The following is an 18110-nucleotide window of genomic DNA, read 5'->3' as shown; positions in this document are numbered from 1 at the left end:
TCATTTCTCCCTACTGCGTTCTTTTATCTCACGAATATGTTATTGCAATCCGCAGCGGGAGCGTTTCTATAAACTTAATTTAAACTTACGTTTTACACCGTGGTTTGTTTCCCTAATGAAGATGCTTGTATGCTTCACTCGCTCCCTTCTCAATTGTTTAATGAATTTTTTGTTCTTTGCTGTTTGCGGCTCTTCCTTCATTTGTCCCTACTGCGTTCACAGTCTTTTCACGTGATTACGTGGGAGGCGTGATGACGTGACACTCAACTCCGCCTCCCACGGCCATCGAGCTGCCGTCCATTACAGTATATTGTCAAAAATGAGGTTCCAGTTATGACCATTACTCGTTGAATTTCGAAATGAAACCTGCCTAACTCTTGTAAGTAAGCTGTAAGGAATCAGCCTGCCAAATTTCAGCCTTCCACCTACACGGGAAGTTGGACAATTAGTGATGACTGAATTAGTCAGTCAGTCAGTCAGTGAGGGCTTTGCCTTTTATTAATTAGTATAGATATGCTTACATATAAAAACCGCGATAGAGTGAAGCCGCGAAAGACGAAGCGCGATATAGTGAGGGATTACTGTACACTAAATAAGCTACCAAGTAGTGTGGAAGAAAATAGCACTTTTGGGACCTTACAGTGCCCTCCATAATGTTCGGGACAAAGACATACTTTTCCCTTAGCTGCACAGTTTAAAGTTACAAGTCAAACGATTCACATACATTTTGGTCACACCATGTAGATATTACAACACTTTTTCTACATTCTCCCCCGCCCCAATCCCCCCCCATTTCAGGTCATCATAATGTTTGGGACAATGCAATGGCAGGTATATTAAAGCAGTGATATTTGTTTGTTGCATCTCCCTTGTATGCAATGACTGCCTGAAGTCTGTATTTCACAGACATCATTAGGTGCTGAGTATTTTCTTCGGTGAAGCTCTGCCATGCCTCTACTGCAGCCATCTTCTGTTCCTGCTTGTTTCAGGGGCTTGTCCCCTTAATTTTTTTCTTCAGCATATGGAATGCATGATCAATTAGATTTAAATTGGGTGACTAGCTTGATCATTCAAGAATTTTCATTTTTTTAGGTTTGAAAAACTCCTGTATTTCCTTGGCAGTATTTTTGGGATCATTATCTTGTTGTAGGATGAAGTGCTGTCCAACGAGTTTTGAGGTTGGAACTTCAGCAGAGAAGATGTTTCTATACACCTAAGAATTCATCGTGCAGTAGTTCCATTATCAATGAAGATAAGTGTGCCAGAATCTGTGGCTGCTATATGTACATGCCCAGACTATAACAACCACACCACCATGTATAACTGATGAGGTTTTATGCTTTGGATCTTGGGCAGCTCCATTCTGTCTCCACACTTTGCTCTTGCCATTACTCTGACACAGGTTCATCTTTGTCTCATCTGTCCACAAAACCCTTTTTAAAGAATTCTGTACTCACTTGCAAACTGTAAGCCATCCTGTTTTTGTGGGTAACTAGCAATCTTCATCTTGTAGTGTGGCCTCTGCGTTTCTGTTCATAAAGTCTTCTAATCTGTCGGACAGCCGTTTGGGGCTTTTTGTTTATCATAGTGAAGATTTTTCTATCATCAGCAAAGAAAGTCTTCCTTGGCCTACTGGTCCCTTTGCAATTACTGACCTCATCAGTGTGTTCTTTCTTCTTAATAATTTTCCATTCTGTTGATTTAGGTAATGCTAAGATGTTACTGATGTCTCAAGTGGCTTTATTCTTGATTTGAGCCAGGTAATGGCTTTGTTGGCTTTCATTGGCACAGCTTGTGTTCATGTTGAACAACGGCAAGTACAAATTCCAAAGGCAGTCTGTAGGTAGAAGCAAGCCTAGGTGTCTTATGCCTGCACTAATGAAGCAATGAAACACACACGATTAATCACAAACACCTGTGACGCCAATTGTCCCAAATATTGTGTGGGGACCACGTATAAAAAGTGTTGCAACTTCTTCATGGTGCGACCAAAATATAAGCAAATACCCTTAAAATAAAGTCTCAATGCGCACTTTAATCACGTCTGAATTGTTTGAGGTGTAATTTTAAACAGTGGAGCAGAGGGATAAATCAAGGAAAAATGTGTCTCTCGATTTGATGATATTTTACAAATGTTAGCTTGACAAACTTCATTCACTTAGGTTGGGCTAAATGGCCTGCTTTCAAAAGTACCTTTTTACAACCTTATGTTCTTATTTCAAAACATAGTCAAATAAACAATAAATGTTTTTTTTTTTTTGCATAGAAATAAAAAGATTTTTTCCCTTTACATCTTAAAAAGTTATCTCAAAGCGAGCCATATTTGTAATATGGAAGGCTGTAAAGTAATGGTCTATTTCCCTTCATGTTTACTTTTTCTGCATAAACTAGATTTATGATATACAGTCACAAGAAGAAATTAATCATTCTTAGCTCTGGATGCAAATTACTCGCACACCGAATGCAAAAAACAGACACTATACTGGTTTGCTGGCTGGTGCATACGCAAGTATTTGTCATATCCACTAACTATATTTCTGTGCAAAGGTTTTTATTTTTCTTTAGCATTTGCTTAACTATCCTCATAATTCATGTTTAATCAGAAATCCTTTACAAAAGTTAAATTCTTGGTCCACCATGAAAAGTAGCTCTTACCTGAATCTGATGTTAAGCAGCGGTGCTTCTGTAAAATCTGACAAACATTCAATATTGAGGACCTGTTGAACCTGAGCCCCACCTTCCACCAGTGGCTCCACTGGTTTTGTCTGGATATTGAGCTGTAGAGAGTTAAGTCAAGGCAATACAGATTTAATATTTTTTCTGAAGTTAATACTGTAATTATATTTGAATATGACCATTACACACATGGTGTGGAAACAGGGTTAAGGAGTATATCAGTTAAGATGATTTGTGTTTTTTATGTATTTTAATGCTTTCTTATATAAGACGATGGGACAAGCAATCTCCGTGTTTACATAAGTAGCTGTTATCTGTGCACCGCACAATCACACCTTCAGAGTCAGTTCCCTGTTCGCAGTGAACACCTGACAGACTTGTGTGACAAGGAAGCTGAAGCAGGAGGATGGAGAGCAGATCAATACCTACCCCGCATGGCAGGTAGCTCAAGCTAAAATGGAGGTTCAGATTGGGCATTAGAGATGGGAGAGTAGTCATGAAAAGTAGATTTATGTTTTTTAGCCATGTAGATTGGCTAGAAAACTGGCAGGATGTAAAAGCAACAAACTGACAGTGGTATCCAAGAAAGCACTGGGCAGACTTCAAAGATGTAGCCAAAAAACTAAACATAGGAAACACATTAAACGGTGGACTAGTTTGAAGTCTTCAACTCGGGTGACAACTCACAAAGCTACAGCAGAGTACATAAGTTAGGTTTTTTCTTGTATGTGACTACAGCCATCCTTATAGCAACATGAGCAAATGAAGGACAGGTTGAACAAGTGGCTATATTCATGCCAAAGGCATAATGTAAAAACTTATTTTTACAATGGTGATAACATAAAAGAAGAGTACAAATATTTCACCCCTTTAATATTTTTAATATCTGGTAGGCTCTAGAAATATTGCTTGTAGACCTTCTCAGCTGCAACAGCAGACATTTCTTCAAATACAGTTTTACTTCTTTAATATCTATCTATTGTGAATGCATGTAGGCTTCCCCAGCATTAAAATATGCACCCTTTTGGACGGTATGCAATCTGTAATGCATTTTACTTCTTATTAATAGTAGTTCACTTTAGACATAGTTAAACTTCCAAGAATTAATAAAAATATGGTACGAGGTACAGTCTTTAGTTAAAGGGCCGCCAAACTACAGAATGATGACTGATCTGTGTCAAACTGACCACATTATTCTCAGCATTTAAATAAAGTCTTTAGACAAATTCTTCTAGCATACCATACACTTGTTAAAGTAGTTCAACCTATTATCAGAAGACAATTTTTAAAGAAAAACTGGAAACATGCAAGCAAATTTGACTTAAAACTGTTCAACTTAAGATAACATGAACAATTAATACATACAAAATAAATGTGATCTTGAGTTTATGTTTCACTTCTTCTATTTATATGTGGTGTTATGGACCCATAAGTAGAACTGAGCTTAATAAGAATAGAATGATACTGAAATAAATGTCATGTGAAAACACAAATATAAATAAAGAGTAAAATTGTAACCAAATCACTTTGCCTTAAGTATAAGAGATAAAGGACCTATTTATTTTGTGTAAAATGCTGTAATGGATTGTATGTTGTTGATGGCATCTCAGATTCTGACATCAATTTAACCAATAACCACAGCAACTATAGTTGTAGGACCTTCGCTCAGATCACACCCAAACCACAGTTCTCAAAGCCGTGGCATTAACAAGACACTATAACAAACTAACTTACTTGGGAAAAAGAGCTCTTTGTAACCTATGAGACAATACTTTTGCATTTAACAGCAGCACATACTAAATAACATTATAGTATTGTAAAAGATTTTAAATATGAATAACATAATAAAGAATACAAGTGTTTTTTGTTTATGTTTTGTGATGTCAGAAATCTTATATGCTGTTTATAATAAAAACAATAATTATATGGAACTCACCTGCTAATGACTGAAAATGAGTTAAAATAATTCTTATTCTTTATAACATTCTTCTATGAAAGCACACTATACATAAAAGCTAACATATCTGGCTGTCTAATTTGTATTACCTAAATGCGGTAATTCTAATGATGCAATATAAAATTAATATGATAAAATATGTCAACGAATTAAAATAAATTGTGAATAAACTAAATTATTATGAGGGAACAAATGGCAATGATAACTGAAGTTCTATGAAGGATATGAGATTGTAGCTCTCCTGGACAAGTGACTGTGGTACTGAAACCAATAAACTGCATTGATGTCTTGTTACCAAAGAAGAGATACATCCGACCTGCAGGTAAAAGTAAAGAAACAGAATGTTTAAGAGAATGTCAATATTCATTTCTGTTTTATATATGATGCTACATACATTAGGGCAGACCTCCATGCGGCCCTCATATTTCGACATCATTTATGCGAGTAAAAATATCACTCAGACAACAAATATATTTAATCAGTGTGCACAGCTATTTCAAAGGTTACATCTTAATTTGGACAAAATGGGAGGAGATGTAATATAAGAAAATCTTTATAAAAATATCACTAGAAAATCTGATTTCACAGTTATGATACATTCCAATATGGCTTTCATAATGTTTTTTAATGTTTTAATTTCTTTAAGATATACACCTGAGAATCACAACTTCAATTAAAGAATTTTTTACTTTGTCTGATCAGATTTTACATATTAGAACACATCTCTCCTATTCTAAAAAAAAAAATCTTGGAAGGAGATGAGACGTGATTTTCTGGGAAAGACACTTATACGTCCCACGAGAAAGAGATTTAACCACGCCCGGGGCCGGAAATAAAGGACAAAGAGTAGATGACAAAGTAGAACGTCAAAGAATTCAAAAATGTTGGTGTGGTACACATACAGAGCAGGTTAGAGATAATGGAAGTATGAAAATTCCAAAGTCTCAAAAAAAGATACGAAAGACCACATTATAGCAAACAAACGGAAATTATTACTCGGTGAAATAACAGAACAGCAAAAAGAGATCCAATATATTGTTTGATTTTAACCTTTAAATCAGAGACTTGTAGATCATCTAATTAGTGTTGCCAGCGAGAATTAAAAGATTCCAAAAACATTGGCACGGTATTTAGTCCCATGAGACAGAGACTTTTAACATGAGATTCTTTCAAGTCACACCCTACTTACAACTATTTTCAAACAAGGCCACGGTCATCTAACCTCAGTCGTGTGAATGCTTTTGTCAGATGCAGTTCCTGTGCTCTCCAGCTCTTAGTCATGTGAATGTTTTTGGCAGACACACTTCATGCGCTCTCAGATCTTATAAATTTTATCAGGACAATAATTTTATACGTTCTAGATGACACGTCAACGACAAAGCAAAGAAGAAAGAGCATGGACAAACATTCGAGAAAGTCGTTTTATTTATTAGAGAGGAAAAACGATATTCACTCACAGGCAGTTATACGTTGCGTTGTCATGATGTAAGTCCAAACATAGAATCAAAATTCAATGTGATCTTGAAGAAAAGTTAATTCCAAATATTATTTTTACTAAAGTTTTAAAGTAAAAGTGAAAATAATGCATATGTAACAATTCCCATGAAAATAACAATCTCTTTAAATTGTATATCTGGAAAACCAAACCCGGGGATAGGCGAGCGAAGCGAGCAGGGAGCAGGGCCCCCTAGTACATAAAAAGGAAAAAAACTGTTAACGTACAAAGAACTATTGCTAGCATACACAACAATTACTATTGCCTGAAAATTACTCTGGGTAACACCGTGATGTCTATATATTCTCCCTGGGTTTACATAGGTTTTTCACCAGACACTCCAGTTCTCTTTCTACATTCCAAAGACATGTCAACTGGGTCAACTGACAACCCTAAACTGATAATGTAGGAGTGTGTGAAGGTGTATATATGTATGTGTTTTGTGGAAGAATGATGCCTAGCATGTGTTTTGCTCTTGAATTTCATCCATGGCTATCGAGAAGGGCTATAACTTTTGAAATCCTGCACTGCCAGATGGATGGAAGGATGAAAATGATTAAACACCAGTTCTTTCTAAAGCCAGGTCTGAAACAAATAGGACATACCAAGGTTCTGTCGGTATTCTGACTTTATTCCTATTTGTAATAGATGATTTTCAAAAAGCACACCATTATTCTTGCAAACAAACCTGAAAATAAAAGGAGATATCATTATTTATCCTGCAGTGTAGCTAACAAAAATCACATGTGTAAATTAAAAACCAGCACCTCCTCCAATTTAAACAGACTTGCAAGACAAATTAAAATGCTTAAAGTGCCTGGTTAGTCAGTGAGCTACATTTAAACTGAGCTCACAATATGACTATGACTGAAAATTTAACAAATTAGCAATAGTTTAAACTAAGATAATATGATGCATCATGCTGCCTGAAACGCACAAGCTCTGTAACACAAAGATCACCTCCACTGGCTCCTTGGTTCACTAGTTAGTCTTGTAGTTGCCTCAAATAGGCCATAAAATGTAAGTATTCACCTGCACACACAACAGAAGACAAAGGAAATTGCCTTACTTGTGAAGGAGCTCATCTGATTCAGGCAGAGCAGGGGCAGGGTCTTCAGAACCAAGAGCAGATGAAGGGGTAGAACTGGATGTTAGGGGGTAAGAGTACAAGAGTGGCATGAAGGAGAAATAAACCAGGAAAAAAAACATAAAAAAGGGGAGGAGAGATGGATGAAATTGGGAGAAAAGCAACAAGATGTTAGTGATCAATGTTATTATAAAAAGAATGAAAGTAGGCACATACATTATCCCACAATAAGAACTCCACATTAAAAGATGAACACATTCTTTGAGAAATGAAGGATAACCACCATATCCATCAAGTATTTTTCAGTATTTTAATCAGAATAAAGAAAAAAATAAATACACAGACACACACATGCACACACACAGATGATTCAGAATACAGAAGTGTAACACTTTTTCTTCCATATTAACCATAAACTAGTTCAAACCACCTATGTCACTGTCTCTTGCCTGAAACAGTGAACAGAAAACAGCATATTTTTCTTGTTTGTTGGTAAACAATAGTACATTTCAGCTGAAATGTATACAAGTAAGTTCTGCAGTCTTATCGGGGTGTCATAGTACAACCAATCCAGTTCATAGTGATAGACAATCACTTTTCTATTTAACATTCTCCTTTTCAAATTTTATGAAAATGCTGAACTTGTTTTTGTTTTAGCAGTCAGATGAGAAAAGCCACTCATGGTATGCTTTTTGATTTTGTAAGTAATGTATTAACTATATTTGCAAATGTGGACAGAAGTCTATAAATGAAAAATGCACCATATAAAAGTGTATTGAAAAAGGCTTGATATACTTGAAAGATTAGTTGAGCCTCTTCATTGCTCATCATCTCTTTCAGGAATACTTCAGAGAAAAAATAATAGCAAATATAATCCCATTAAAATGCATAATGTTCAAGATGTGTTCAGAGACTTCATTAACTGCTTTGAAAGCGTGAACATTTTTAATTTTTGTTACTTGCTTCAAAGAGTTGGGTATCATATTTCAAAAATAACTGATTTATGAATGTAAATACATACTTTAGGAAAGTAAATAGCATAGTTTTCATAGTATTTTACAATATCATATTGTTTAAAACAAATCCAAATAGGCTTGTGGTGGCTTAGAAAGCATTAACAGAGGGAACAATTCCAAATCATAAGGAAAAGAAATTGCATGAAATGATGTACTATTGTAAGTTGTTGGTGGTGGAGGGTCTATTGCTTATTGTAGTGTAAAACATTCATTCATGCTCCATTTTCTTAACTCACTTAATCCAGGACAGGGTTACGGACAATCTGGAGACCATCCTAGCAAGCATAGGGTACAAGGCAGGAACAATCCCTGGATAGGGTCTCAGACTATCGCAAGGTGAATACACACACACTAGTGCCAACTTTAACATTGCCAATCCACTAACTTGCATGTCTTTGGATGTGGATGTTAGAGGATCAAGATAATTTTTAAAAGTGCCCATCGAAGAAGAGGTAAAATCTACGTTAAAGCCATAAGATAAAATTGTTGGCTGCAACAGATCATGATGAATAAAAGGTCATTTTGGAACTTTGCAGAGAACTTAATATAGCAGTGAAGTTGTTATTAGTGTAACATAAACAGAGTACATTTGAACTCACTGTATGCATAAAAAGTCACACAGCCACACTTACGAAACTTTAGTACTATTATATTAATTTCCAGATATGTTAAGGTGTTTGAGTTTTTTACTTTATAGTCACATAGACCGTGTAATTTACCAGGTATAATTTTAAGTAGCAGGGGCCTCATGTATAAACGGTGCATACGCACAGAAATGTTGCGTACGAACCTTTCCACGCTCAAATCGCGATGTATAAAACCTAAACTTGGCGTAAAGCCACGCACATTTCCACGGTAACTCATACCTTGGCGTACGCAATTTCTCCGCTCGGTTTTGCAGACTGGCAGCACCCAGCGTCAAAGCAGTGCTACTGTTCCTGTGTGGACACCCTTTCTTTCTTAGATCCACATTCCTGACGCGGCTTTATAAATACATTGAAACTAACTGCATATTGTTTATTAGTGTAATGCATCTGATTGTAATTAACCTGCAGCAATATAATGGTCCAGGGAATAGCCATAGTATTCCAAATACCATAACTGCTTTAGCGTTGTAACTGTCACTGCATCTTCATCTTCTTTCAGCTGCTCCCGTTAGGTGTTGCCACAGCAGATCATCTTTTTCCATATTACTCTCACTGCACCACTTGGAGTATTTATATCACTATATCTGAGTGGGGACTCACAGCAGCAGCTGATCGGAAAGAGAATTATCGGTATACAGCATGAAGCAGACGCTGCCTGAGCCACGGCAAAACACTTCAGAGACATCCCTGTACGGACTTCGCGGTTTAGAAAAGGTTTCATCCCAAGAACTATAAACGCACTCGATCAGTCCATCAAGTGCTCCTTGTAGAACTGTTTGAACTTATAAGTACAATTACCTCACTGTAAACTTGCACTACAGTTATAATATTGCACAACCTGCGCCACTTTATGAAGCGTGTATTTACATATGATGATATCATTTTTAAGATGAAATGCAGCAAAATATGTTGATTATATTATACAGCTAAAACTTTAACTTCATTTAAATAATCTGTATTGTTAATAATTAAACATGTGAGGACATGGTGCCGCAGCGCTAGCTAGTTCAGGGATTGTTCCTGCATTGCATTGTATTCTTGCACTGACGCGACACTGGAAAGATAGACGGATAGAATAATTAAACACGTACTACGAAGATATTTCAATGTTCATTAAAAGTTTTGAAGAACCGGCGTTCTAAGCTTACAGATGGCTTAACGTCTATTACAGAGCTGATTGTGTGGCGATTGGAGAAAGAAAAGTTAGGACAGGAATTGGAGGTTAGTATGTTTGAAAGAGACAGTACTTCTGTAATAAATTATTTAATCGAAGGTCGCACATGGCGCAGCAAGACTCTTGCGTGAGATATGAACAATCACTGCGCCACCGTGTTCCCATGTTTAATAACATGCTTTCATTCCTATCATCATGAAAATGATATCACGTATACATCTCAGTATTTTAATTATTCAGAGAGCTGTAATATCACGAATGTAATGGATTCTGTGTCCTGTCGGAGAAAGAGAAAGAACAGAAGCACGTAGTGATTCACACACATAGAGCACATAGAAGATCAAATACAGAACAAAGCATTTAATGTGCTACTTGAGAAACTAGTAAAAAAAAACGATTTTAAGATGAAGTTTATGATGTTCTACTTTAATAGCAAAATAAACTACGTGATTAAAGTGGAAATTTCGAGATTAAAGTTGACATTTCGTGCTTTTTTCCCCACTGTGTGCCTATTTGTTTTGTCTGTACCCTAATAAGCTTTCATATGACACTCAGACGGTGGGCTACGACTCGCCTTTTCACGCCGACTTTGATATGTGATTTCTTTTTTATTTCGGGCACTGTGCGACTTTGTGAACTTGGATCTTTCGAGTTTCTCCAACACTCTATCAACTTTCTTTTGTTGATTATATCACTGTTTAAACCAACAAATAGTACGTTTTTCTTTTGCCTCCACTTGGTATTCGCTGAAATTCTTATATTTTCCCCTGTGCTTTTCCCATTGTCTTTTCACAGAAGGCTATTTATATTGATTTGCATATTCAAAGAGGCGTAATTCTGGGAGGAGTTGGGGCGGGACAGCAGGCGCGTGCACGTGCGTTACTTTTCATGCTGATCGGGATTTATGTAGTGGAAGAACGTGAAATTTTGCGTGCGCACAGATTCCTGCATCTGGATTTTTCTGTGCGTACGCACAATCCCGCTTTTGTGCTTACGCCATGTTATAGTGTGAGTTCTATGCACGGCGTTATACATGAGGCCCCAGGAGAAGTGAGATGGTGTGACCAAGTTTGACATAAGCTGCTGCTACTTGTGACTCTGCTGGTGCTTCACTATACCCCCTGGCACATTGCAAGACTACTAGTTGGAGAGGGAAGTTCAGATTCAGTAATTACAAATCTCGATACTTTGAGAATGTCTGCTGCAAGACTTGGAATCACATCACCTGATAATCTATACAGCTCACTACAGACTTTTCAGTGCAATTTCACATTTGCAAAGCCCTGTTAGCTCACCACATTCTAGCAGCCAGTAATCTACGTATTACCTAACCGCGGCAGCGCCTATATCAAGGTCGTCTCAGTATGGCAAGTTCAGCCATGTGCATTTCTTCTTTTGGGTGAACACACATTGTATGCCAGCTGTGGCACACACAAATCCGTCTCACAATTTAAAACTTGTCAGGGGGACCAGTATGGCTGAGTCAATGGGGATATCAAACTACTTGACTGATGATCAAGGGTACTTGTCGTGACTACCAAGACTCACTAAGATTATAAAACTTAAGTCTGCAACTGAAAATCACTGGATAAGTTGTTTAGTGGAATGGGTCTTAACCGGTATGGGATGATCGCTTTTTTATCAAGAGTAGGTAACAGTCATGTAAAAGAGGAAAAAATACAAATTATACAAACAGAAGTAATCTTTTCAAGGTAAATTTTTGCGATTGCACAGAATGTTTCTCTGTTTAAAGATAGATGAATTTGAATATACACCAATTCTTTCAAAGAATGTCTTGAAATATCAAAAATTTGTACAGCATGCTCTATTCAAGATATAACAATAAAAATAAAACTTTCTTGACAAATTTTCTTGAAGAATTAAGCATGGAAAATTTAAAAAAATTCAGTTCCAATGGAGCTGAGTTGTTTCAAGTGGACAGACAGCCATAATGACAGCTGCAGGTACTTTTCACAAATGTGAAATAACCGAGTAAACCAAAATACTCAAAAGTACTCATGTGAAACAGAAGTTATATAACAATGAGTAGGAACCTCTCTGGTAAATTTTTAATGATCGTTTATCCCTAAATTCACACAACCAAGTATAGAAACTAGAAAAAATAAATTCTGGTCTCACTTTTCCTATAAATATACACACAAACACAGACATACATTTACAGTGCATTCAAGAAGTATTCAAACCTTTCACCTTTTACTTATTTTATGTAGCAGCCTATATTTATATTATATTAATATATACATATACATACACACTAACACATATACAGGTAGTCGTCGACTTACGACCACGTTCGGTTCTGATGGATCGGTAGCAAGTCAATCTGGATGTAAGATGGAACGGTATATGCATTCAAACCAGTCCATAAGTATAATACTGTACAAGTCCCTTAAGTCATTTTGCTTGTTTTATATCCTTTTCTATCATTTTCTGGGCACATTGCGTAGATTTTCTATCATTTTTTTGTTATTGTATTATTTTGTTTAATTATTACTGCTGTACGCAGGGGTTCAGAACCTTTAACAGCTTCATGAAGCCTTTCTTTGTCTGTGTTATGTTATGTCATCAGTGTGAGCCTCACCCAGTGTTCATTATGATAACTGTGAGAGGAGGAATTGTACTGGCAGAGTTTGAACACTCATATGTTTTCTGTTTTAACATTTCAGCCTATTAATTATAAACATTAACAGATAAAGGGGTTCAGTGTGGTTGCACTATCCCTTCGTGGCTGTTCGCCCGAAGCAACACATTGTGAGTCACAATGCAGAAGCTTCAGAGCTTAACCGGATTCAAAGCCAGAGCACAGCAGTACAGCGTGTGCAGTGAACACCAGTTACAATGGGATAACTTAAAATCGCATGTGGTCACATTCGCTTTCTTTCCTCCCTCATACTGCTTGGCCACCTTCATTTTTATGTCAAGATAAATTGCCATTTTTTCTGTAATTGTAAGACAAATTTAACTGAACATTGTCAAAACTGCTGCAGGTAATAAACTGAGATCGAAATGAATGAGTCACAGGATATGGAGTTGGTGTGGCGAAAACTGTTGTTTGCCTGTGAGAAGCGGTCGCGGTTGTAAGTTGAATGGTCTTGAGATGCATAGCTTGCAAGTTCACAACTACCTATATATATATATACACATATACATACATACATACATACATACATACATACAGGAGGGTTATTGTGTAGGACGACTTTCACTCTATCTAACGCAACCACTGCTATCTGTTGCTCCCTGGAATATTTTTCTTTTTTTGCGACTTTAACAAGGAACCTATCCAATGACTGTTACTTTGCCTGAAGATTCACTACACTTGGACACAAAATAAAAAAAAAAAAAAGCTTTACGCACTGTAAGGATTCTAAACTCTTTTGGGTTTCCCCCCCAAAGCGACGACACGCAGAAGAGTGTCCCGAAGCAACCGCAGGCTCCCAGCACTGTAGCAGTTTGCCATAAAAGCGAATCCAAAAAGATCACGGTCGCTCTATAAGCACCTGCCGTCGATGTGTGATGCAAGGGACATTATAAATGCAAGGGCATAGTATTACTTGGCTACTAACCTGGTCACGACCCTGCCGGATTGCTGTGTCTGTGTATAGGAGAGTGGTAGATCCTGCTACAATAAATAACCGTGTTTCCTGTTTCAAGCTGAATAAAACTGTTTTTTCTAAAGTACTGAGACTCAGCCACATGTTTTGGGGTGCATGACAGGGACTCACATGTTACAGCACACACACATGGTCACAATACTATAGTAAACATTATACGCTCGTACGGATTTTGACTATATGAGTGAGGCACGCCGACTGAGACCAAGCATGGGAGACGATTACCCACAATCCCGTGGTCAAAAAGAGAGAGAGAGAAGAACCATCGGCTCAATTGTGATCATGTGACACTCAGCCGACAAAGCATATACGGACTACTCGCATTGCAAGACCTCACTTGTTTATCAAGTTAAAATTTATTACAAAATTTAGTTTGTCTTGAAAAATGCTCGCAAACTAAGTTACTCGCAATCCAAGGTTTTACTGTTTATATTTATATTTATACTAGCTGACCCCCGCAGATCTGCCCCCACCTAGTAGTGAAAGAGGACAAACTTTAAAAATCAATAAATAAAAAAAAAAGTAAATAAATAAATAAAAAGTAATAATTTGCATTGAGAAGAATTTATATTGATAGCGTTCGTATTCAAGTGCCTCTTGATACACAATATTTTTGGTTTTGCTTTCAGGGATGAGAATGTAGCTGTGATATCTTTGCCAAAAATGTAAAAAGTTGGCAAGGTATCTCTGGCCAAGCAGAAGGTAGGTATGCTCCAATGTGAAACGTTGCTACTGTATCCGATTATGTTCAGCTATGACGGAAGAGCATCCACCACAGAAAATTGTTTGTTACAATCTTATTAAGAAGTAAAATAACTTCGATCAGAAATGAAACCCCTACAGAATACCTAAAATTTCTTTCTAAATTTAAAAAGAAAGTTTAATGATAGAAGTGTCACACATCTGTTGATATTGTGAAAACTTAGCCTTTCTGTGAATACAGGAACATCTTGGCAGGAAAAGGAGTGCTAGAAATAGCAAGCAGAAGTAAAGAAAAGAGATGCATTCAGAAAAAACTGCAGAGGGTCAGAAAAGAGAAATATAAAATTAAATAGAGATGAAGTAAATGCAGTACTTGAAAGGTCACTGAACTGGTTAACAAGCTAAAAAATGATCCATCCAATCAATCTAAATTACACCTGCCTGAACCAGTTCAATGTTGTGGAGGCGATAGATCAACCTGTGTAGAACTGCATGGAAGACAGGAACTAACTATGCTCAATCCATCACACTCGCAGTTGGTAATTAACATAACTCACAAATCTTTTAGTGTAGGAGGAAAATGGAGAATTCATTCTTCACAGAAACCAGCAATGAAATTCAAACCATGGAGCCTAGAGCTTTCAAGCAGCAGTGCTAAACACTGTACCACCATGTCACCCACTCAGAATGATGCATAAAATATTAAACTTCAAAAACAGTCATGGTACCTAAAGACCTACAATTTTAACAGCAACTTCACGGTGAGTTTCTAAACATTAAGCAGTTGAAAAGAAGGCCTGTTACTATGGCCTCAATGGAAAGTTTTTCCAAATTGAATATGATCAAGAACTGTGGACAATAGTGTCCCAAAAAAAGAGTTTGTAGGCTTATAACACTGTAAAGTAGAGAAGGACATCAAAACATTTACAGGAGCTAATATCTCAATCTACTGCTAAAAAGGCTCGAGTAACCTGATGCACCCTAATGTGTTATTATTGCGCATTTACAGCTCTTCATCTCTGTCCCAGACAACAGCAAATTGGTCTTTATTTTGGAATTAAATGATTTTGCGAAGGCATACAATAGACACACGTATAGCAAAGGGCTATAACTTCAAATTCTTGTAAATCTCTACTGTACAGGCAAGGCATGAACTGCAAGGTGCTTTGTTCAAACGCAAGTAAAAGCAGAGAAAAAGGGGTGCTTAAAGGGATGCAGCAAGTCATCTTAATTGAAGTCACAACATCTGAAAATGATTCAAAATGTGACTTAAAACTAAAAAATTCATCTAATTTTGAAGAAACTAGTGATGGACCGATTATCAGCACATTAATGTATATTCACTAATCATGGTGTTGGAGAATGGCAGCATTTTTCATGTAACTTAGCACAAGCAATTAAGAATTTTACTGCACTGTGTACACATAATAATGATCCTATTATGTGAATGGAGAAAAGGGACAGAATGCTAGTGCCCTGGCTCTTATCTTGAGCAATTTCAAGTTATGCATCAGTTTCCTTTTATTATCTTATGCCATGCAGAATATTTCCCTTAATAACTCAATATATAGCACACTGCTTTTTTCCGTAAGTATCGGTTCAACATATTTCTGATGCTGATAAAAGAGGCATTCCAGACATACTTCTGTAACACAGTCATGCAAATTTGCTTTGCTAGTCTGTTTTTGGTGAGAAAACCTAAACTAATATATTAAGAATTGTTTTTATGCTACGATTTTTTTTAAATTCATTTTGTTTACAAGATTGTGCACTTGAATTGCACTTTTTGGTAACAATGGTAAGTCTGCATAAATAACGTAGAATTTCTCTTTATACCTCCAACTAGAAAGAAACACTGAAGGAACAGACAAAGGAAGAATTAAGTAATCAAAATATATAGATTTTCACTTCACAGCACCCACTGGCTGTCTTAATCAAAGCACCATGATGTCCCCACATTGATGGATTAAAGGCCAGAAGTCCATGTGACCGTCATCATCAAGTCCTTCCATTAAAACCCTGAATACAATGAGGACTGATTAGGCATTCTGCCTAACATAAATGGCATCAGAGGGGGGGCCGGGTGGTCTCATGGCCTGGAACCCCTGCAGATTTTTTTTTTTTTTTTTCCTCAAGCTGTCTGGAGTTTTTTTCTGTCCTCCCTGGCCATCGGACCTTACTTTTATTCTATGTTAATTAGTGTTCTCTTATTTTAATTCTTACTTTGTCTTTTTTCTCTTTCTTCATCATGTAAAGTACTTTGAGCTACATTATTTGTATGAAAATGTGCTATATAAATAAATGTTGTTGTTGTTAAGAGTCAGGAATGTTCAGCCTAAGCCGATCAGAAACATACAGTTTATAAGAAAACACATCATGTCTGTTATTTAAGTGAAGATACATACTTGTAGAAGAAAATATAAACAAATAACATATAAATATGTATACTCAATAATGTGCATATGGATTAAATAATACTACATACAGTATATAAACAGATGTTGTTTAGATACCATTAGAAATCCACTTTGCATTGTGGCATCCTAATATTTTAAAGTTTGCATCATAAAACCTAAAACAAAATTAAATAAATAAAATAAGCTTAGCTACGACCCCTTACTCAGAGGCCAAGGCAGAGTCCACCAATAAGGAGTCAGAGCTTTCTGTGGGCAGGTCCAGGTCTCTGGAACATCCAGTGTGGCAAGAGATAGAGAGAGAAAAAAAGAAAGAAGAGAGAAAAAACAGAAAGAAGCAAAAGAGAGAAAGAGAGCCAAACACAAAACAGTCAGATGGAAACACAGAGAAATGGACGAGTGTGGTTTGACTAAAATATTAACCAACAAGTGCTAAGCTCTATGGATCACTTAGCCAAAACAGTTCATTGTACTATATTTTTGTGGAAAAGTGTGCATCTTCACGGTTTGCCAGGGAGCATTCAATAAAGTAGGCAACAGAACTAAGTAAAAATATTTCTGATAAAAAATATTTTTGTTGAAATAGAATTATAAAAAGGCATAAATTATTTGTGTCATGCTTCTACCAAAGTCAGTAATTAGTGATGAATTACATGCAAAATCAATTTCATGCATTTTTCTGGAAACACTGTAGGCACACAATGCACTTCAGACTTGTACCTGGGTCCTAATGTGGATTGAATTTGTGCCAAAATAGGAATTATTTGATAACCTCTGGAGAGTGTTTCTGAGATATCCATGAGTTTGGATGGTAAATTATTTCACCTGAACTGCCATCCAAGTACAAATGCTTGTTTTCTATGACAACATAATAACATTTGTTATGTTTCTAATTTAATTGTCAAGAGCACTCTGCAAGTCTGTGCCAGTGTGTGCAACTTGTTCCAAATTCGGCTACATGCTGATAACAAACCTTTTAAAATACTATGAATGCTAAGATGAAGCAAAGAACTATTCATGAAATGCAGAGCCAGAATAGCTTTGACATTTTTAAAGAAAATGAGATGTTTAAATATTTTGCAGTTTTCATAAATGAACGACCAACTGAATACATTAAATTTATTGCATGTAAAATGAGTAAATTTGTGTATTAAAATAGGAATATGCAACAGCAAAAGGTATAGATTTAACCATTTCTATGTTTAAAGTAAAAAAAACAGATGAAGGTTCCAAATGATGGATTATTACCAGCAAATGTGTCAATGAAGTAGTGTAGGTATGTTGGTGAAGCAGGCAAGAAAGAACTC

The 18110-nt window shown here is 36.5% G+C and overlaps 1 protein-coding gene across 2 annotated transcripts in view; it reads right to left on the bottom strand.

The window, feature by feature from the left end:
- The window catches only part of ap2a1 (adaptor related protein complex 2 subunit alpha 1), an 84322-nt gene that overhangs the window by 29904 nt on the left and 36308 nt on the right, over window positions 1–18110 (bottom strand). The window contains exons 14-18 of one of the 2 annotated variants that reach the window (XM_051933343.1): window positions 17010–17072; window positions 7198–7272; window positions 6734–6816; window positions 4861–4949; window positions 2656–2780 (exon numbers count right to left, since the gene is read on the bottom strand). In XM_051933343.1, coding sequence (XP_051789303.1) covers window positions 2656–2780; window positions 4861–4949; window positions 6734–6816; window positions 7198–7272; window positions 17010–17072 — 435 coding nt within the window. The remainder of the gene's footprint in view (window positions 1–2655; window positions 2781–4860; window positions 4950–6733; window positions 6817–7197; window positions 7273–17009; window positions 17073–18110) is intronic. The other variant, XM_051933344.1, reaches the window with a different exon arrangement.

This window comes from Erpetoichthys calabaricus, chromosome 11 (genome assembly GCF_900747795.2).
Source record: "Erpetoichthys calabaricus chromosome 11, fErpCal1.3, whole genome shotgun sequence".
NCBI classification, from domain to species: domain Eukaryota; kingdom Metazoa; phylum Chordata; class Cladistia; order Polypteriformes; family Polypteridae; genus Erpetoichthys; species Erpetoichthys calabaricus.
This window is presented reverse-complemented; position numbering and strand designations above follow the sequence as displayed.